General features: G+C 54.3%; 1 protein-coding gene across 2 annotated transcripts; it reads left to right on the top strand.

Annotated features, from left to right (window-relative positions):
• The first annotated feature begins 585 nt into the window (after positions 1-585).
• On the top strand, positions 586-19,672 carry Wnt11 (Wnt family member 11). 2 transcript variants are annotated; one of them, XM_051192311.1, is made up of 6 exons: positions 586-953; positions 4,562-4,744; positions 11,982-12,217; positions 13,543-13,820; positions 16,213-16,505; positions 18,966-19,672. In XM_051192311.1, the coding sequence occupies exons 1-6, from the start codon at positions 601-603 to the stop codon at positions 19,138-19,140; spliced, it is 1,518 nt and encodes a 505-aa protein (XP_051048268.1). In that variant the 5' UTR covers positions 586-600; the 3' UTR covers positions 19,141-19,672. The 2 variants fall into 2 exon arrangements, with proteins under 2 accessions (XP_051048268.1, XP_051048269.1); XM_051192312.1 differs by lacking the exon at positions 586-953 and adding an exon at positions 1,657-1,794.
• The last annotated feature ends 1,973 nt before the right edge of the window (positions 19,673-21,645 follow it).

Raw genomic sequence — 21,645 nt, forward strand, 5'->3', positions numbered from 1 at the left:
AGAGCTGGCCCCGGTTCTAGTCAAGGAAGGCCAAATAAGCAGGGGTGGGGGTGGGGGGTGGGCGCTCAACTTAAGACAGGACTACATCTCAGAGGAAGTCATCTCCAGTGTCTTTTAGTTTCTGAAACCTGCTGCTCTGCTGGGACCCAAGCCCTGCGGATCGCTGGGTGGAATTGCCCACAATCAAGCCAGAGTCTAAGACAGAAGACTGTCGACTTGCAGTCAATTTACAATGCGCTTCACATAGCAGAGCCCTAGCATCTCCTGGAAGCCAGCGCCCCTCCGAGATGCCTAGAAAGATGGTCCCTGGACGACAGAAGCGCAGGGCTCAGGACCCCCAAAGACAGCAGCAAGAAAGTCACAAGAGCTCATTGTGGTACTGGGTTCGGCACTGTGGCCCAAGACAGACCCTCTTGTCTGGTTCAAGCTCTTGATGGTTATTACTAGCTTTCGAGGTGGGCCTTCAGAGCGTCCGGCGCGCCGCTGGCACGCAACAGACACCCTTTCAACACTGGTTGTGGCGAGCAAGTTCCCTTCCGTACTGCAATAGGGTGCGAAGTGTCCCGGAGCGCCGGGCGGGCGCCGCGGGTCCGAGGCGTCATGGGGACCCCGCCTCCACCCCGCGCGAGCCACCGGGTGGGGATTCGGCGCGCTGACGTGGGCGGATCAAAGCGGCGGTCCGCGCCTTATAAAGCGCTTGGGCTGGCGGGCGCCGCAGATCGTGCCGGGAGAAGGGAGAGCTCCAAAGGTTCGCGAGCGCAGGCCGGAGAGCCGAGCACAGCCTTCAGCAGCCGGCATCCGCGCCCGGGTTGCCAAGATCCGCAGCGCCCTACTGTGCCGTGTCTAAGGACACGCTGTCCTCGCCGCTCTCACAGACGGGGGCCAGACTCCCAGCTCCAGAGAGCCGCCAGGACTGCGGGATACGCAGGAAGCGCCAGAAGAGTACCCCGAAGGTGAGCAGCGGCCGCAGGCAGATGTTCATCGGAAACCCGCTGGGGTAGGGAGGAAGGCAACTGAGCCCAAGAGACGTCCCTATTGGGCACCCACTCTTGGGGAAGCAAACCAAAGTGAACTTCGTTGCTCTCTTTTCCTCACCTCTCTCTGCAGCATTCCGAGTAAACCCTCTTGGCGGAGCACAGCTGCAGGAATGACCGGGAACTAGGGGACTAGGGGGTTGCCGGATGGGGTGGGTTGCGCGGTTCCTTCAGTTCTCCCCCAGCTCTTCCGATTTGTCCTCCATCCCAGGACTCGGTCCCCTCCCTCGCAGTCTGCGGGTTGATGAGGTCACGCCCGAGCCATCCCGGGGGTGGGGGATTTGGATACCGCGACGGAGGGTGTGTGTGAGGAGGCGGGAGAGGGGACAAAAGGCTAGAAGTCCGCAGCTCCTACCAGAGCCGAAGGTGGGGAGCTCCGGGTGATGAGGAGGGCGTCTAGAGGCAACTGGTAAAAGGAGGTAAAATGAGGGAGGGTGAATTTGTTTACCGACCTGAGCTCCAGGTTGGGGGGTAGGGAGGCGAGTCCTGCCCCTGCCCCCGTCCCGCGTCACATCTGGAGCCGCTCCGAACATCTGACTGAGTTCCACCAGTCCCATATCTTCCACCCGTGGCCCTGAGGTTCCTCCATGTCCCTCATGGTCTTTGGGAATGCAGGATTCGGCTCCAGCGGGTGGCAGGAGTTACGCACTCTCGCTTTCCACTTTCCAAACACCGCGTCTCCGCGGTGACCTGGCGCAACACAGAAGATACTGACAGAATTTCGGCTGAGCGTAAAGTCAGATCTCACGCAGCCTCGCAGGTAACCTTGAAGATGTCGCTCGGCGTCCCTGTCGCACCCTTTCCGTTTTGAGAGCTTCGCGGCCAGGCTCCTGGAGCGGCCCGCTTGCACAATATACTGGTGCGGACGTTGTCCCCATGCGCAGCACCAAATCCTGGGCCATCATGGCACATTGAGTTTGAGAGGTTTGGCGAATCCTTGCCAGTTAGGCTGAGCGGGGAGATTACTTTAAGTGAAATTTCTAGAGCTCTAAACAGCCCTGAGCCTTAAGCCCACCTGTTGGCGGCCAGAGACTGGGCTACGGTGCGCGTGGTGTCCCGCGTTTGCACAACCCCGGGAGGCTCGTTTCTCCGACTGCAGCAAGCTGGACTTGGACTTATTGTCCAGGGGGCAGAAGAAAGGGTTGCTTTCTCTTTATCTATAAGCACTGCTCCGTTTTCCGCGGGCCCACTACGAGACTGTCCCCAACGCAGGCTGGGAGCCCAGACTGAAGCAAGAGGTTGCGTAGTTAGTTCAGGGCTAACAAAAACAAGTCTTAAGAGATAGCCAGGGCCAAAAGGAAAGTCACCCTGCACTTCATCCAAGACGGGAATTTTAGAACCCAGGAAAAGGAGGGGACTTGCCCCAAGTCCCACTTTGTGAGGCTGGGGCAGATCTTTCTTAGAACTCAGGCTTAGCGCCCCCTGGCGGCCTGGGGACTCCCGGAGGCGAATGCGCTCTGACTCTCAGGGCACAAGCTGAGGGTGACCCAGAGGCTCGCCTTGCAGTCCTATCCTAAAGATAGGATAAGAATAATGTCAGGACCCAGAGGCCCAGGCCCAAAGATGCTCCCTCAACAACTCACGGTAGTGGCGGAAGAAGTTTAGGACCGCTGGAGCTGGAGCTGCTGGAAAGAGAAGGGAGTAGAGCCTGGCTCCCTGTCTGCTGTGCGATCTGGGCCACCCCTCCTCTCACTAGGAGAATTGAGCTGGACACTAATAGCCCGCTGTAAGTCCTTGAGCTTCGTTCTGTGACCAGCCCTTACCCTTCCCTTCCCATTCAAGAATTCTGGGCGCTTTCGGCGACCCCACACTTAAGGAGGGAACAAAGAGACAATGACTGGGGTTTTGAAGGCCCCCTTCAGCCAAGATCCTGCATATACGTTTCTCCTTTGGGTAAGTGTGTAAACTTCTAATAGCGAGGGAAAGATCTGGATACAGAAGAGGTGAGAGGAGGAGTCGGACTACACCAAAATCCTGCTGAGACCCCACTCGCGTGTGTCAAACACTTTGGACCTGAGGGACTCTGTGGAGGAGAAGCCGGGAGGGGGAAGCAATTCAAGGTTTTCTATTTGGATTCCTCTAGATTCTGCCAGAAGGCCCCAGAAAACTATGATGTCTGAAATGTGTGTGTGTGTAAGTGTGTGTGTGTGTGTGTGTGTGTGTGTGTGTATGCGCGCGCGTTTTCGCTGGTGTACAAAGCACATACCTACATGTGTTCAGGCTACACGGGTATGCATAATAGTGGATACAGGCAGAGAGATCGGACGAAGATCAGAAAGCTGGAGTCCTGTTCTTTGTTTTTATAAAAAGAAAAACTAAGGCTGGGGTGGTTAAGGGCTTGCCCAAGCTCACAGACCAAATGAGAACCGCTCTTCCCGGTTCCAGCGACCTCCCCACCAGCACCTCCCCCCAAGTCTGGCACTTCCTTCTTCAGACTCTGTGGACCCTTTAGGGAAGAATCCCTTTGTCTTTGCTCCTCCAGAGGAGAGGGGGGCTGTGTATATTCGGGGCGAACGCCAGGTGTTGGTAAATTTGGGAGAAGCCGGGAAGAGAGTTAATGAGGTGAGAATGATGAGACGGGGGCAAGCCTCAGAAAGCAGCTCCGCTGGCTTCAAGCGGGCGGGGTAGCAGCTCCTCCGCAGCCCCAGCTCGCCGCCTGCCGGTCCGAGGCAACCTTTTGCAGGGCTGGCGCTAAGGAGCTCTGGCGGTGCGGTGGCACTGAAGCGGGATGTCCAAAGTGGCGCTTCGGGCTCTGCAGATCCTTTGGTGTGGGAAGAGCATCCATCACCATTCCATTTTTCCAGTTTCCCCTTCCCATACTGAAAAGTAGGTGCCCAGAGGTGGCAAGTTTTATGTTTTCTCTTTGACCTGACCTCATGAGGAACAGGTAGACCAGATAGCTGAACAGCCCAGCACCAACTGGGCGCTCACTAAGCCGGTTTCCCATCTCTGGGCTCCGGTTTCCTCGTCTGAGATGGAGGAGCGACAATACCTATCACAGGACTGGGAGGAGCAAAGGCGGCCACACTAGGAGACTTCTCAGCAAAGAGGAAACTCCGGATGAATCATAGAATCACCAAGGCTGCAATAACTAGTAATCAATATCGTGGATTCTAATAGGAGCCCAAATCCCTTCCCGGATCAGCTGCCTCGGCCCGGGACCTTCGTTCCTCTCTCTGTGGTCGCTTCGACAGTTTGTGTGCCTCCGGCGGGTGTCTCGTTCGCCGCCTGAGGCTTGCGGTCCTTTGGTGGCTTTCTTCTGGGTCTCACCCAGTACCTCGGTTCTGCGGCACACTGCCCTTCCTGGGAGGTACAGCTCTGATCACCCCTGGGCGACACGCCCTCGGCCGCGCTGGGTTCTCACCTAATCCCAGCCTGACGCCAGCGGGTCTCCGTGAGGCACGGGGCGGTTGCGGATGCCTGCCTTGCTCGGCCTCCCGGGCCCGACCCCTCCTTTGTAATTTGAATAAAACGCCTCCCAGCCCGCGCACCGCCCTAACCCGCCGCCCCACTCTTCCTGACTGCAGGCGGCGTGCGCGCAGGACCAGCGGTGGTGGCCTGCAGGCGGCGGACTTCGGCGCGGTTCCTGCAGGGTGCGACCCCCGGGAGCGCCGGGCGCGCGCGACGATGAGGGCGCGGTCGCAGGTCTGCGAGGCTCTGCTTTTCGCCCTGGCGCTCCACACCGGCGTGTGCTATGGCATCAAGTGGCTGTAAGTAGGACCCCGCTTTTACTCCAATGGGCCATGGGGCGAGCGGCTAGAGAGGTTGGATGAGAGCGCCAAAATCTGCGAGGCCAAGTTAGCTTGAGCGTCCGGAACCGGGCATTCTTAAGCTTGAGCCACCTCCTCTATGAAATGCTGTTCTTATTCTCTGCAGGCTTGCGAAGTGGGTGAGGGGATTTTGTCATCCAGGCCAGGGTTGCACAAAGGCCAGAGAGGGACTTCGGAAACATTCTAAGTGGTACAACCCAGAGGGTCTGCTCAGTGCAGGACACAAGGGGCGACTTAGGACCTTGGCCCGTCAGCCTCCTGAAGGTCTGCAAAGACAGTTTTGACCCCCTCCACCTGAGCGACCTTGGGGGAAGTGTCACTCTAGCACTACCTCCTGGGGCCTCAGTGTACTCGGCCAGAAGGACAGCTAGGACTGCCTCATCCGGATCAGATAGGAGGCTCCCTAGAGGGCTCCCAAACTACCAGAGGCTGTGTGCACACGTGCAGGGTGTTCTGTAGGGATAAATGGTCGCTGGGGGCAGTTTCCTCCCTGGTTCCCCCATACAGTGCCTGCTTCTTCTGTGGTGGCTGCTGGAAGCAGCGTGGAAGGAGTGGGATGAGAGGGAAAGCAGCCCCTTCCTGAAGGAGCTGCCCCTGGGCTGGGAAAGATAAGCCCCGTCTGTAAATAACTTTCCAAGTACTCTAGGAGTGGGGGCTGGGGGGGGGGCTCAGAGGAGGGCAGCCTGGTTGGGGCACTCTTGTGGGTTACAGAGATTTTCCACGGCTTGCCACTTGCAGATGCAGAAACGGGGAATTCAGCAGGTAGATGATGCGGAGGAGACTCAGAGCGTACAGTGCCCTGGGGGAGAGTCTAGAACGGACCCTAAGTTTCCCTTTGGGTCGTGTGTAGGGAGCCTGCAGATAAAACAAGGGATAGATTGTGGGTACTGAAGAGGGGTTCTGAAAGAGAGGATGGTAGCACACTGGACCTCTGGAAAACAGTCTTGAGGTCACTGGTCCAGCCCTTTCTGGTGCTGAGTTATTGATTAAATAATTCAAGAGGGGAGTCACATTTTCGTGAGCTTCTGGTTTACAAGAAAGGTGGTCTGTCCTGGGCGGGGCTCCTCCCCTATCCTCAGGCTGCTCTTAAGCACTCTTGCCCATTCTTGCACCAGGCAGGACACAAGTCAGGGAGAGAGGCTCTCTTCACCGCCACCACTGTTTTACAGGCCAGGAGGTGAGGGAGAGTGGGAAGGGGTGTGCTGAGAGGTGCAAGGGCCTTCATGCTGAGCAGCAGGCTTGGGCGACTCATTTTGCTCATAAAGAGTCCTGGGGACACTACTCTTGTCCCTCTTTACCTGTCCTCCAAGGGGAACACTGAGGTTCTGGGATGCATGTGACTCACTCAGTCCCAAGCTGGCACGTGCTGGGTGGGGAAGGTGACTGGCTGAGAGCAACACTCAGCCTAGCTCCACCCCATAGTCTAAGCCATGGCACAAATGGGCACAGCTCAGTGTCTGCCTTCAAGACATTCCGCCAGGGAGGACTTAATGGGCAGCGATGGAATGTGAAGCAGGTGTCCCAGGAGGAAGAGCATGAATAGAAGTGTGGAGGCAGGAGCATCCCCTGACCCTTCTTGTGGGGGAGCAGGGGCCACAGTGCCTTGCAGGCAGTGTCCTATTACAGCTCTGAGCTCTATGGGCCTCTATCTGATTTGTTAACACTCCTTGTGATAGGTGACAGTCTTATCATTGTTGGTTCACAATAAGGAAGTTAAGGTACAGAGAGGCTAAGTAACTGCCACAAGGTCACATGCTGGTTCTCTGTGACTGTGAGATCAGAACCAAAGCAGAGGGCTCAGGAGGCTGAATCTTGATAATGGTTGAACTATTGCTGGAGCTGGAAGATAGAGAAGGATCTGGGAGGAGAAGCGGAGCTTAACAAGGGTAGAGCCAGGCCAGTAATCTCAGCTACTGAAGAGGCCGAGTGAGGCAGGGAGATGACAAGTTCAGCACCTACCTGCGTTACAGATGAGTTCAAAGCCAGCCTGAGCAATGGAGTGACATTCTGCCTTAAAAACAAACAAACAAACAAAAGCAATAAGGGCCCGTGAGGCCCCAGATTCAATGGCCTGCACTCAATGCCCTGTCCTCCCTCAGGGAAATGGTGTGGGTGGACATAGGCACTCGTGCACACAGATGTGCCTCTCTATGTGCTGTTTTCAGCATACACATAGTTTGTTTCAGTCTCCCAACCTGTGCTGTGTGCTGTTTCCCTGAGCAAAGGAGAGGAAGACCTTGGAGGTTCTTAAACAGAGCTTCATAGCCAGTGAGGAGCACAGCGGAGCTTTGAGTTGGGCTGTTGGTAGAAGGAAGTCCCAGGGCAGTGTGAGGTGGGGTGGGGACTCATCAGGGCCAGCTGTCCTGGGGGCAGTCCTGGGGACCATATGCTTGGGCTTGGGAAGTGACCTGGAGATGAAAGGGACATCTGACACAGGAACTGAAACCAGATGTGGCTCTAGTGACCTGAGGTGCCCACCTGGTGGGCTTCTGGGTCAGACAACCTAAACAGGTGGGATGGGGGATTGGGGAGCAGGGTCAGAACCTGACTGCCTAGAGATACATTGAGAGCCTTGAAGGCATTACCTCCAAAGCCAGAGGTGGGGGAATCATAATGGGTCAAGGGGGAGGGAGGAGCGGGGAGAGCAAATGTGAGCCTTTTGCCCCCTCTGGTAGAGGAGGGGAGAAGACTCTGGGCCTGCTAGGGGCCTCTTGGAGGCTGTCCTCTCAAAGCAGCTGGTGGCATGGAGCCTGCTACTCAGCAAGGGCGGGCCCTCTCTAGGAAGTCTTAAGAGGCTCTGGAAGGAGTGTGGCTGCTGTGAAGTGAGCAAAATCTGTGCTTAGGTCCAGGCAGACCTTCAGCCTCTCTGTATCTCTGCTTCTCAGCTCCAACATGGGCTGGAAGGAGTCCTGGCCTGGCATCTGGGAGGTCTAGCTTCTAGCTTCTAGCTGGCCTCTGCTTCTGATTGGCTGCACACAGAGGTGGGCAATCCTGCTCTCCTTCCTTGACAGTACATGAAAACTCCTTTCCACTCTTTGGCTAGCAAGTGTCTGAGCAAGGCAACCAGGTAGGGCTCTCCTTAAGGATGATCCTGTGAATATGGGGCCAGGCAGGGGCCTCTGAGGTCTAGGCAGTGCCTGCTAGGCAGGATTGGATCTCTAGCTTATAGGCTTCCCGCCCTTCATCCAATGCCTCCAATGCCACTGGCCCATTTGTGAAATTAGGAAAGGAGCTGGTCTTGTTCATCGAGGCTCTAAGATCCTAAGACAAGTTCCTAGGGGAAGCTAGGTCCCATATTCCCTGGGCTTCTCCTTGGGCTGCTATCTTTAACTTCAACCTAGCCCAGCATCCTGAAGAGCCCTGTTTTATTTATTGTCTTTATATCCCAGTCCCAGTTCCCCTTCTGTCTGTTCTTCCTACTTCCCCCATTTCCTTCCCTAAGAAGTCTACTAAGTCTGCCCCATCATCTCCTTAAGTCAGGACCAAGGCACCCCCCCCTTTGCCTAGGCTGAGTAAGGTGTCTCTCCATATAGAATGGGCACATATTGGACCCACTGCCAGTGATCTCATAAATTGTCCCAGCCCCACTTATATTAAGGGAGGCTAGATCAGTCTTACACAGGCTCCCGAGTTGTCAGAACGGAGTCAGTGATCTCTCACTGCGTGGGTCAGCTGATTCTGTGGGTTTCCCCATCATGGTCCTGACTCCTTTGCTCATATCATCGCTCCTCCCTCACTTTGATTGCATTCCAGGAGCTTGACCCAATGAGCCCTGATCTTTAGCCCAGCACATCACTGAGAACTTCCCACTTGTCACCAGGGAAAAGCTCCCTAAAGCCATCCCTGGGGGGCAGATAGGAGCACAGAGAAGGGCTGATGTTGCTTAGTTGGCCTAGACATTTTTCTTGCTTCATGGGTAACAATCTAAGATGTGGCCCAAGACAGCCCAAAGCCTGGTGGCAGGTAGGGTAAATAGGTTTAGGGAATAGGCTTTCCCTTCCTTCCTGGGGTCAGCAGGATCCACAGAAACATAACCAAAGGACCACCATCCCTGGCTAGCTTTGGGGACCTCAGGCAGGCCAAATTCATAACCAGGGTCTCCTAATTTCCTGAGTGAAGTTTTTGATGCCAGGCTCAACCCACTGCCAGGCCAACTCTGGGTGTACTTCTGAGGTCTTTGGAGTCTAGTTCTACCCAAGATAACCCTAAACAAATAGTTTGGTTTCACTAGCAATGTGACAGCCAGACTGCAGAATGGCAGCAAGAGGTCTTGGCCCAGGGCACTCAAGACTGTAAAGGGTAGGACCATAACAAAGGCCCCTTCTGTAGGGCAGCCTTACCTGAGTCAGGTGCCACAGAACTGCCTGGGCACAGGGTTACTGATAACCCCAGGAAGAACCCTTAGTGACTGACTAGCCAGGATAGAAGCTCCATGGTATGAGGAGGTAGAGACCCCTCAGGGTGGGTGGACCAGCAGGCACGGAGATATACTCAGTGAATAGGGGATAGAAGATAGTGAGAAATGGAAGGCATGTCCCAGCTGTATCACTGGAAAATGCCCCCACCCACAGAACTATGAGCATTGAATACTATAAACAGGGAACTGAGGCTAGGCACTGGCAGTGATTTGCCCAGGTCATGTGGTTAACTAGTACCCTAGCCAGAGCTTGAACCCAGAGAAGCCCAACTCCAGAATGAGAGAAGTCAGTCCTAACCCATGGCATAGACTCCCCAGTGAACTCTCTGTTCCCTCTTGTCCCCCTCCTGCATCCTCTCCCCAACATCCCCACTCTAGATAAACTGAAATGTTTCCAATTAGGGCTATTCTGGACCAGACCTGCCTGTGAGCTGTCCACGGTGGCTCCCCCGCCCCTGCCTTAGTCCTGATTGCCTCCCCAAGGGGGCTCACTTACCCAGGTCATTACCGCTAATCAGCAGATTCCTGGGAAGCCTTTGCAATGCTTGGGGGTGGGGCAGTAGGTGTTTGCTGTGCCAGCTGCTCCTGAGGGTCCCATGGATGCCTGTCCCTCTGTCCCTAACAGTGGCCTGACTACACTCTGCCTGCCCCCACTTCCAGGAGCCTGGGAAGAGCTTCAGGTATCCTACCAGGTAGTCCTAGACAGAATCCTGTTAGTCTGGGGCTGGGTAGGCAAATGCCTGGGGACTTCAGGGAGAGGGAGGGGACAGTGGCTAGGGAAGCAAAGCCCCCCAGACCCTTCACCAGTTAGCCCCAGGTACTGGGGAGCACTGGGTGCCATGCCTGAGAGTAGCTACAGGCCCTAGGAGCTGCCTGCACCACTCAGCAGGAAGGGCTCCATCAGTACCCCACTTCTTGGTTAGTACCCTACTTTTAGGTGAGCAGATGCCTAGGTTAAAGCCAAGAAGATAGCCGTGCTCCTTGCATGGGCTGTGTGCCTCTGGCCCAGGGAAACCTGCTTTAACCATAGAAAACACAGCAAGTGAGCAGAAGAATGGAGTGTTGGTCATATCCACCCAGGCACTGACAGCTTGTGAGGAGGCAGGCAAGACTTGCAGGCCATGTTGAGAAAGCTGGACTCCAGGGCTGAGGAGAGGCCGATCCACCCAGGGACCATTTGCCTCTGCAGTCTGAGCCCGCACAGGCAGGCTTCATAGGTGATGCCACCAGGCCAAATGGATATGCTTGGGCCAGGAAGCCATCTGAGAGACATACCATGCACGTTCCCTTTCTCTGGTCTGTGCTGGTGTGGGCCAGGTCTTCAGGAAGGGACATGGCTTAGGACACTCACCTTTGCTCCTAGGCTAGGAAGTCATCCTAACCACCCACCTCAGGGGTCTATATTCTGTTTCTGTGTGGCGTGGGAGCAGGGGGAGTTATATGGTGGGTGGAGTATGGCAGACAGAGGCAGCAAGAAGCCAACTTATCAAGCATTGCCTCATTTGGCCTTTGCCAGGGTGTCGGAGTTGTTCAAAAAGGAAGAATAGTACATAGTCTGCACAGCACATGGAGGAAGCCCAGTCTCTTCACACCTTTGGATCTAAGATTCCTTTGGCAATGAGCTGAGGTTCCCAAGTCTAGGATCACAGGCATGTGTCGCCATGCCTGACATGAACACATTATCTTACTTAAGCCTCCTCACTGTCTTTTGAAGTAGAAATGATCATCATGAAGCCCATAGAGCCCAGAGAGGTTAGGTGACTTGCCCAAGTCACACAGCAGTGACTCAAGCTTGTGCCCTTCTCTAGGTCAGCCTAGGAGCTGGGACATCTGGGGCCTTTCTGCCTCATTGCTGTTGGGCTTGTCTAGTCCTTAGGCTAGGTGCTCCTGGAGGGAAGTACCTATGCCATCCATGTTCATAGCCAAAGGAGGCTAGGAAGTCTTGGCGCTTATTCACTGTTTGTTCAACGAATAGAAGGTGTTTTATCCACTTGGGTACGAGAAGGAAAAGGCATTTCTGGCATCAGGACATCATTGGGCAAAGGCATAGCAGTAGGAAAGTGCCAGTATCACCAGATCCATCACCCATCCAGGGACATGCAGTATACAACTCTAAAACCCTGAAGACCAGAGAGGACCAGTGATCATTGAATGTCCAGATTAGATATCGAATTTTCTAAATTCTGGATCACCATAAAATTCAGTGTCCTTGAATTGTTGAATAGCAATCCTCTGCATGGGAGTGGGCTATACAATGGTGACAAATGGCTATAGAATTAATGCAATGCAGTAATGGTGTAAAGCTCATAACTTATGGCATGCAACAGCATGAGGGCTTAATTAATAGCATGTGTAATTATTATGAGACTGCAGCAGCTAGCCCTGGTTCCAGCTCATCGCTACCAGTGCTGAATGAATGGAAGGAGCAGTAGTAATTCATGACCGGGAGGACTGAGTCAGTGGCTGGAAGGCTTTGCAGACTGCAAATGTGTTTATTCCCAAGACACAATTCAGGCAGGATAAGGGATATGATTTTGTATTAAAATTAGGTTGTAAGACCCAGAGAGAGACAGTGTCACGCTCCAGATTGCAGGTGGGTAGGCTAGGGCAAACCCTTGCTCTGCCATGTGGCTCTTTGCCTTTTGATTTCCTGGCTTCTTGCAAACTTGACTTGGAGTCTGTTGAGGGAGGGCTGGCCTGCAGATCATATGCCCCTCACACCCTGTCTTTCTTCTGTTTGGTGGTTTTTGGGGTATACAGGGCACTGTCCAAGACGCCAGCAGCCCTGGCACTCAATCAGACGCAACACTGCAAACAGCTGGAGGGCCTAGTGTCGGCGCAGGTGCAGCTCTGCCGAAGCAACCTGGAGCTCATGCGTACCATCGTGCATGCAGCACGGGAGGCCATGAAGGCCTGCCGTAGGGCCTTTGCTGACATGCGCTGGAATTGCTCCTCCATCGAACTCGCCCCCAACTACCTGCTTGATCTGGAGAGAGGTAGGGGCTGTGGGGAGCTGCACTTCTGTGGTGGGAGGATCGAGGCGGAAGCTCTGTGTGTTTGGATAGGTGCATGGATTCATGGGTGGATGGATGAGTGAATAGATGGATGGTTACACAGATGGATAAGCCATGGCTGGGTGGACGCTTGAGCGGATGAGTCATTCATAGATACGGGTTTCAGGCACGAACTGGGGAATGAATAAATATTAGTGAGTGAATATATCAGCACATACATTGGCCCGAGTAACACTTCAGGACACACATGTGCTATAATGCATGGATGGAGGAAGGATATTGTCATAGAGGGCACCAAGGTGGCTCCCTGATGTACTGAAAGCCACGATAATATAATGAGGTGGGCCTAGACAAACCTGGTTGGCAGGAACTGCTTTGATGCACAAAGTATTCAGGACAGCAGAGTAGCTTTGAAGCAGGCTTCCCGGAGGCGGTATGGGAACCTGAGTTCACACAGGCTAATGGGCCACACAAGCGCTTTGTCAAGCAGACATCACTGGGTCTCAGCGATGGCAGCTCTCCCTCCCTGTTGAGATGTCTGAATGCCAGGCAAGCCTTCCCAGGTGGGCTGTGCAGTTAAGGAAACTGAGGCTCTGTAGGAGTGGTGACTGTTAGGTAAAAGACATGGCCAGGATTCAGATATGGGGCCAGGGCAGCCTGGAGACAAGTGGGAGCTCACTGGCTGTGCTCATTTCTTGGGGTTCTGCCACAGTGTCCTTTTCCTGCATACTGGCTGACTTCAAACGATGGAAATGTGCTGTCTCCCAGTTGTGAGTAGTGACCAGATTATAATCCCAGTACTTGAAAGGCAGTGGCAGTAAAATAGCTCCAAAGCAGCCTGGGTTGCGTATTGGCTCATTGTTCCAGAAGCAGCAAGTCTGTGAGTGAGTTGCCAGGAGGGCCATGCTGTCTCCCTGAGTTCTGGAAAGCTCCTGGTGGCTGTGGGCATTCTGGCCTACAGCTGTGTCACACAACCCATGTGTCATATGGTACTCCCTCTCCGTCTGTGTCTGTCTCCTGTGTCTCCCGCAAAGACCAGGCTTTTAAATTGGCTCTTACTCCTGAGTTCCTACAGGGGCTCAGAGGGCTGAGGTCTTTGCTATGCAAAGCACCCCCTGATTCTTTGTGAGGGGCATAGGGTGTGCTGTGGGCTGGGAGGAGCAGACTGGTGACCCTTGCAGTCTTTCTCCTGCACTGCTCTGGTGACAGCTGGGTCCCTCCGTGTGGCTTAACCAGGTGGGTGGAGGAAGATGGCCTCAGGCCTGGGCCTGACCTCCTCCAGCCTTCTGACCCTCACCTCTCCCCAGGTACCCGGGAGTCAGCCTTCGTGTATGCCCTGTCAGCTGCCACCATCAGCCACACCATCGCCCGGGCCTGCACCTCTGGCGACCTGCCCGGCTGCTCCTGCGGCCCTGTCCCAGGTGAGCCACCCGGGCCCGGGAACCGCTGGGGAGGATGTGCGGACAACCTCAGCTACGGGCTCCTCATGGGGGCCAAGTTTTCCGATGCTCCTATGAAGGTGAAAAAAACAGGATCCCAAGCCAATAAACTGATGCGGCTACACAACAGTGAAGTGGGGAGACAGGTAACCACCCCCGCCCGCCCCAGAGGGTGTGCCTGGGCCACTGGCTGGAGAAGGGCCCATGGTGGGCCCCGTGAGGGTGTGGGAGAGGGGACGGACTGGGACCCTGCTGCTCTTCCCTCTCTAGAGCTTGGGCTCGCCTGCCCCTTCTCCTCTAGGCAATCTCCAGGATTCAGGTGCTCCAAGCAGAGGGAACAGTGAACTAGGAGCCCAGAACTCAGAGTTCTGCCCTTGGCTCTGGCCCTGAACTTCCTGAGTGGTGACTTACTTCCTCTTTGGGCTCATTCCTTCCCATCTATAAAGTGGTGACAGGGTGGGCTCCTGCAAGTTCCTCAGCCTTCCTCCAAGACAGGGAGGGGCTGGGCCACTGGCTTTGTACCATACCACCTCTCTGTAATGGGGAGGGGGTTCCACACTGCCTTGAGAGAATGGCTCCCCAGCATCTCCTACTAGTGTCTCCCTATTTCTCACTTACTGCCCGTGTGTGTCTAGGGATCCAACTCAGGTGGTCAGGACCGCAGCAATCACCTTTACTTCTGAACAGTTTTGCACCAGTCCATGGTGTGAACGTTTGCTCTACTCTTTCCCTCCTGGGATCCCAGAACAACTCCCAGAAGGTTCTATTGTCCCTTTTCCACTGATAGGGAAAAGACCCTAGGAAGTGCCCTGTGCAGAAGGAACCTCCCACATGATTTAACCCTGGGTGGCTCAGCCAGAAGCAAATGGCCCGAGGAAGCTGGATCTGTAGAAACTACATGTCCTTACCTATCACTGGTGTCTCTCATGTCAGGACTCTTGAATGTCTAGGCCATCCCTGGACATTCTGGGAAAACCGAGGCCAAACCACACTGTGGGTCTACTTCAGAGCCTAGCCAGGGACTCCTACCTCCCAGTACTGGGGCTTGCCCCATTGTAGGAAGCCAGAGAGCTTCTATCTAGCTCCACTATACACTATGGCAACCTCAGCCTCCAGCTGGGGTGCACTCCCCCTAAACTCTAGTGCAGTGCAAGGGGATATTTGGTTTTCATCTCAGGGCACATCCGGTCTGTTCTTGAAGCCACCTGCAAAAGGTGAATGCTGTTCCCGGTAGTCTGGGGCTGTGTGAGGATTAAATGACACCATGACTAGGCAGTTTAGCACCTGCCCATGAGTGTCCACCCCTTCCCCGACATGACTCAAGGAACTGAGCTTCAGGGCTCTGTCCCTGGTGCCTGCAGCCCTATATGTCTCATTCTTCTCCCTCCTAGGCTTCCAGCAAGTTCCAGACTTTACACCTAGTATATTTCTTCAGTCCCCATTTCCTGTTACAATGATAAGGATGATTTCTGACACTTGGCCTAGCTCCCTGCTAACTCACTGACTGAGGGATTGTGGCAAGGCCAAGCTGATCCTAGCCTCAGTTTCCCCAGCCAGGTAATGCAGGAGATGAGTCCAGATGACCCTCGCTGGACAGGGGAGAGGGCAGTGCCCTGTGAGCAGAAGAGGGGTTTGAAGAGTTGACAAAGGCCCTTAGAAGGTGTCTGACCTCTGATCCTCAGGCACCAACAGGGAACTGAGGCCCAGGGAAGAAGACAGTGGGAAGTCATTTCTCAGACCAGGACTGGATCCTGCCTAAGGGCCTGGCCCAAGGGTTTCCAGTTTCCCCCACAGCTCTGATTAAAACTGCATGTTCAGAGCCAATATTGATTTAAACTGCTGTAACTCACACACCCCTTTGGTACAGCTCATTTAACCCTTACAGCACTCTACCAGGAAGCAGCAGCATGCCAGCTTCATACTTCAAAACAGAGGCTCTGAGTGTCGACAGAGGGTCCCCTGGCAGCTGTGGGTGGGTCCAGAAGGAGGTGCCCCCCCAGGCCCTCATCCTCTCTCCCCCATCCCTCCTCAGCTGCCTTCCTCCTTGCTCTTCTTTTCCTTGCTGCTCCTCTGGCAAGCCTCTAGTGAGTCCTGGTTTTGTGGGAGAGAGAAGGCATGGAACAACTAAAAGTCATAGCTTTGGAATCACTGTCAGGTGCAGGTTCAAGTCCCAGCCCTACAATTTTCTAACTGCAAACTTAGGTGTCCGACTTAGCATATTTGAGCCTTCCTGTTTAGGGCAGAGGAAAGAGTGGGTCTCCCAGACGGGCTGTGGCAGCTGTGTTAGAGCATTTGCACAGTGTATATCTGAGAAGTGGCATCTGCAAATGCCACTCTTCCCTGCCTGCCCCTCTTAGCTGCCCTGGTGTGGAAGCATAACCCCCAACCCCTCCTAGCTTTAGAGCCAAATGCTCCATCCCTTGAGGATGCAGTGGGACATGAATCCCCAAGAACACCCAGGCATGGAATGGGGGGCCAGAGCCCTGACAGGCCAGGGAGGGATTCTGGCCACCCTGCTGACACCCTGCCTGTCCGCAGGCTCTACGCGCCTCCCTGGAAACGAAGTGTAAGTGCCACGGGGTGTCTGGCTCCTGTTCCATCCGCACCTGTTGGAAGGGGCTACAAGAGCTCCGCGATGTGGCAGCTGACCTCAAGACCCGCTACCTTTCTGCCACGAAAGTGGTGCACCGGCCTATGGGCACCCGCAAGCACTTGGTGCCCAAGGACCTGGATATCCGACCTGTGAAGGACTCAGAACTAGTGTATCTGCAGAGCTCCCCTGACTTCTGTATGAAGAACGAGAAGGTGGGATCCCATGGGACCCAAGACAGGTAAGTTCCATGCTACCCACACAAATGCTGCATTCAGGGCTGGGCCAGGACAGTGGTGACTCAGCTGGCGTCTGGAGAGTGGAGTCTTTGCCCAGTGTGGGGAGGAGGTTCCAGGGAGAGACTAAGGGGATTCCGGGGGTAGAGGCTGACAGCCCCACCTTTTCCCTAGATGGGAAGTAACAGCAGCAGTGCTGTAAGACAGGGACTAGGAAGGGCTGCCCAACAAGAAACAAACTCAATAAACGTCACCCGAACAGAAGGATAAATGCCCACCCTGCTGATTGAACAAAAGAGGAACTAAGAGGCACAAGGAGAAGTGAAGGCAGCAGCATCCAACCTAAGGCATTCAGGCAGAACAAACGAGCTTTGTAGAGAGGATACTCCTTTGTCCCCTGATAAGTGCCCCTCCCTAGGCTCTGGTCCTCCCATATCCCCTGGGGACTACCTGGATTGGCCCTGGGGTCTCTACAGCTGGCTCAGGCCTGGCTCTGGATAGGGAGACAGGGAAGACAAGGAAGGAGCCCATGATAATGGTTCCCTGCAGATCTATGGTGTACCAGGTATTAAGGAGCTAGGTGGCTGCATGCGTAAAGATGGTTCATGAAAACCCAGGGAAACAAGGTCTATGATCAGATGCACCTGGGAAGCTCTCTGGCCATCCCCCAAGGCCCGAGGGAGCCTCAACTAAGGATTTGATTAAACGGAGTTTCCCAGAGGTACACAGCCGGGGAACTCTTTTATTAAGGAGCCCCTCATAGCATTCCATAAGGCTGGTGCTCACAAGGTTAGGGAAATACGGAGCAGAGAGCGGGTGTCTGGGAACGTGTCTGGCACATAGTTGGTGCCCAGCCAGCATCTGCTTCCTCCGCAGCCCACGGTCCAGCCTGGGAGAGGGGAGGGCTGGTTTGGGGCTCTGTGAGGAAGAGGCCCAGGCTCCCATCTGGAGGCCAGATTGAGGGGGTCGGCAGAGTGGAGATGGAGTGGGTCAGGCGAAGGAGACAGGAAGGAACGTGAGTCTGCTTTGAAGCAGCAGGGTGAGTGTGAGCGGCTGAGAAGGGGAGATGATTCTGTAACACAGAGAGGCTGAGCACGGGCCCTAGAGGACCGTGGAATGAACAGAGTCCCCTTGCATTAGCGGAGGACTGCCATAGGCTGTGGGTCAGTACCCTGCCTAGTTCCTCAGTCCCCTACTGCTCTGTCCCCAACTGTACCCCACAGGCCCAGTCCCCCTTCGTCCCTGGCCCAGAGGACAGTACACCTGAATAGCTGCCTCTTGACTAGGCCAGGAAATGGCACAGGAGGCATTGCCTTTCACTGAGACTGCCCTGGTTCCTCACCTCCTGCCATAACTTAGGGGAGGTGGGTGATCAGTGGCCTCCTCACTCTTTCCAGTGAGAGCAACTGCTGCTGCATACTGCATTTACTTTGTAAACAGAAGGGCACGGAGTGCCTCAGGGGAGATGAGTGACTGCAGGCTCCCCTGGACACCCGCAGTCCGCACTCAGTGAGCAAAATGACCAAGCCCACTGTGCTTCCTGGGCTGTTTTAGTGTTCCTGAATGTACCCTGGGCTTTTTAATTGTAAAAACGGCACTCACCTCCATTATAGCATGATTAAAGGTTAACTCTGAAGGCAGGGGCCTAAGGAGGAGGCTCAGTTGATATGGCACCTGCTTTGTGAGCATAAGGATCAGCCAGGCATGGTGGCACACTCCTGGAATCCCAGTACTAGGGAGGCAAAGTCAGGTGGATTTCTGTGAGTTGGAGGCCAGCCTGGTCTATAGCGTGAGTTCCAGGACAGGCTCCAAAGCTACACAGAGAAACCCTGTCTTGAACCCCACTCCCCCACCCAAATGAGGATCTGAGTTCAGATCCCTACCACCCACGCAATGGGTTGAATCTGTAACCCTAACTGTGAGGTGGAGGCAGCGAGAGGAAAGCGACCCAGAACTCGCTGGCCAGTCTTGCCCAGTGGTTTCCTGAGCTCTGGGTTCAATGAGGTCCTTTTTCCTCAGTAGACAGACAGATGATAGATATATACATACCTGATAGATACAGAGATAGAGTAAGACATTCAGTGTGGACCTCTACCTCCACATAAATGCATGCACACATTTGTGCACATGGACCATTAATTACCACACATATACTACACACACACACATACACACACACACTTTTAAAGGATTAAATATGAAGTCAGGATTAATGAACACTGATTTGAAGGGTCTTCTGGGATTTAGGAGAAGGGAACAAAGGAAACCAGACACCTCAGGAAATAAAATAGCGCCAACAATTCCATCGCAGCTTATTGTAAACACAGGAAAGTTAGGGGAGAGGAAAGCCCCAAACATCCATCCCCCTTTTTGGAGGGTTGGGCCGGCCATGAGACATTGCCTGGCAGGGAGAGGCAGGTGCTGGCGGTGACAGGCACTCACTGACCCCTTGTTCCCACCCCCAGGCAGTGCAACAAGACCTCCAATGGCAGTGACAGCTGCGACCTCATGTGCTGTGGGCGTGGCTACAACCCCTACACGGACCGAGTGGTGGAACGATGTCACTGCAAGTACCATTGGTGCTGCTACGTCACCTGCCGCAGGTGTGAGCGCACAGTGGAGCGCTATGTCTGCAAGTGAGGCCACGCGCTCCACCCCTGTGGACGGGGCTGCTCCCTCATAGCCCGCGGAAGGGCCTGGAGACCCTGGTGGGCTCCCCTGAAGAGCCCAGATGCCTGGCGCGGGAGGTGGCTTGTGCTGGGACTCCACTTGGAAGCCACTGGGAACAGGAGGCCTGGCCGCCCCGGGAGGGCCGGGGCATCAAAGGAAACTGATAGGATTAAAAATAACCTGGCAGCCTGGTGCCTGAGTGCCCACATGTTGCCTTCCAGGCTGCTCCAAGAAGCCAGGGCAGGGATGGGTAAGACTGTGTGTATTTGACCTTTCAAGGCCAGAAAGACCAGCCCTCCAGAATGTTCTTTGGGACCCTGTGCCCACCACATGGAACCACTAACTTGGGTTGTAAATTTTTATTTTCCTTCCCCCCCTCCTTTGGGATGTGGGAGCTACAGAAATATTTATAAAGTATAGCTTTTTCTTTGGGGTGGCTCACTTCAATTCCTCTTTATATATTATATATAAAATATAAATATAATGATTATATTTTAAACAACTGTGTGAAATAAATGCTGAGCAAGCCCCAGCCTGCCCCCAAATCTCCAGCCTCCTCATGTGAACCCAGCAGATCCTGGTCTGGCAGGAAGACTCTCCAGTTTCTAGACAAGGCGGCCTCCCATTGATGTCCCAACCTCACCCTCCTGGTCCCCCGACCTGGTCCTGGCCTGTTTCCCTGTATGTGATCTGTTGGTCAAGGGTGAGGACAGACGTCTTGAAACATAAACCCAGTTGGCAGTATATTTATTCCTCAGGGACATTCTTACTACCACAGCACAGCCGTTGGCCGTGCTTTCAGACCCATTAAGCTGGCTGCAAGAAAAGCCACCCCAGGAAGCTGAGACCTTAGGGAGATAACCGTGGTGGGACTGGCCCATACTGTTGCCCTACCTGTGAAGATGGGCTGATGGTGACTAAGGTTGGAAGCTGGGAAAGACCCAGGCTTACAGCGCAAGCCTGGACCAGGCTTGGAGCAGATGATGTGCTAAGATGTAGGGACAAGCAGGACTTCTTCTTTTTCTTGTGTTTTGGGTGTGGCTCCAGAAAGAACTGAGTTTGGTTTGAGTGTGGGGAAGGATGGAAGGCCAGCTGCAAGATGCCGTTGGGGAGAGGGCTGGCATCAGATTTGGACATGGGTGTAGACGGAGGTGCAGGTTGGACTCTCATGTGGAAACCCGAGCAGACATTAGGGTCTGGGTTCTGGGGGAGGCCAGGCTGCAGAGTCACCTTTGTCATTACAGTTAAGTGGGTGCGCTGGCAAAGCCAAGAGGAGCTGGGCCTGTGATGTCTGTCTGCAGGCTGGAGGTGGAGAGTGAAAGGGTGAAGGAAGGAGGGAGGGACAGCCAGAGAGGAGGCAAGAGCTGGGGGGGACATGGCTATACCCTCTGAGCTTTAACGTCCCATCACTTAAAAAAAGTAATGACAATGGAAACAAAAATACACCTAAAGCTGAAGCTTCTAGAAGCTTGTTCTTGCCTGTTTTTTTTGTGGCTCTTCACACTTGACCTTGACCTCCCTGCTGGCCTTGGGTTTCAGAGTTGGGTCTCTAAAGACAACCTTGTTGACTACAATTTTGTCCAAGGGGAGCTCCACAGAGGACCTGAGGACATGAGGCGATTGTAGTTATAAACTCCCACAAAGGAGTTGCTCTTTGACCTCTTGACAACTTTCCTCTTGCCAGTGGCAGTTGCCACTTCTTAGGGATAGTGGGTAACCAGCCACCAGAGCATGGTTGTAAGGGCAGCCTGAGAGGTGCCACCTTCAGTGCCCTTTACAATGACAGCCGTGCATCTAGCTTCCAACCAGCAAACTTCCCTGAGCTTCATGCACTTTCCCAGTTTAACAGCAAGCTGCAGAAAGTAAGGTTATTTCTTGAAAACGTGACGCAGGGAGCAGGCCTGGCCCATGGAAGTCCCCAAGACAGAAGTGATTGTGAAGCACCTGCATCTTTCACTGTTTGTGGGGTGGCTCACCCAGGACCAAGGATACAAAAGAATGTCCAAACAGTTTCTGTCTGTGGCTCCCACAGATCCAGCTGGAAACTGAGAGGTGCCCACAGAAGCCCTGCTGGGTAAGCCTCAGAGCCTGGGCAGAGTTTCATGGAGGGAAACAGAGACTCCTGGTGGTGCAGGGAGGATGGAACAGAGGATTTGCCAGGAACCAGGCAAGTCATCTGGTGGGAGAGAGTAGGGTTTTGTAGCTATCCAAGCTCTGCCTGTGAGTTTGTGGTGGTGGTGGTGGGGGTAGCAGTCACAGAATCACAAGCTGGAAAGAACCTCTAGATAAGTCTGCTCTCCTCTGAGACTGTTTTCCAGATGAGGAAACTCCAGATGGGCAGGGCCGTCCTGGGGCCACTGCCAAAGGGGCTGGTGGTAGAGAGATATCCTTGTCTCTTATGTGTGTTCCCTCCTGGGTCATGGGGCCCACAGAGCCAGTCCTCAGCACTTGGCCCATCCCAGTCATAGACTAACC

The sequence above is a fragment of the Phodopus roborovskii genome, unplaced genomic scaffold, assembly GCF_943737965.1.
Source record: "Phodopus roborovskii unplaced genomic scaffold, PHOROB, whole genome shotgun sequence".
Classification (NCBI taxonomy): Eukaryota; Metazoa; Chordata; class Mammalia; order Rodentia; family Cricetidae; genus Phodopus; species Phodopus roborovskii.

Bases quoted from the DNA above. Each gene is read 5' to 3' on its own strand.
- Wnt11 (XM_051192311.1), top strand. From the start codon at position 601: ATGGGGACCCCGCCTCCACCCCGCGCGAGCCACCGGGTGGGGATTCGG. The intron at 12,218-13,542 runs GTAGGGGCTGTG...ACCTCTCCCCAG, and splicing joins CCTGCTTGATCTGGAGAGAG to GTACCCGGGAGTCAGCCTTC. The intron at 13,821-16,212 runs GTAACCACCCCC...GCCTGTCCGCAG, and splicing joins ACAGTGAAGTGGGGAGACAG to GCTCTACGCGCCTCCCTGGA.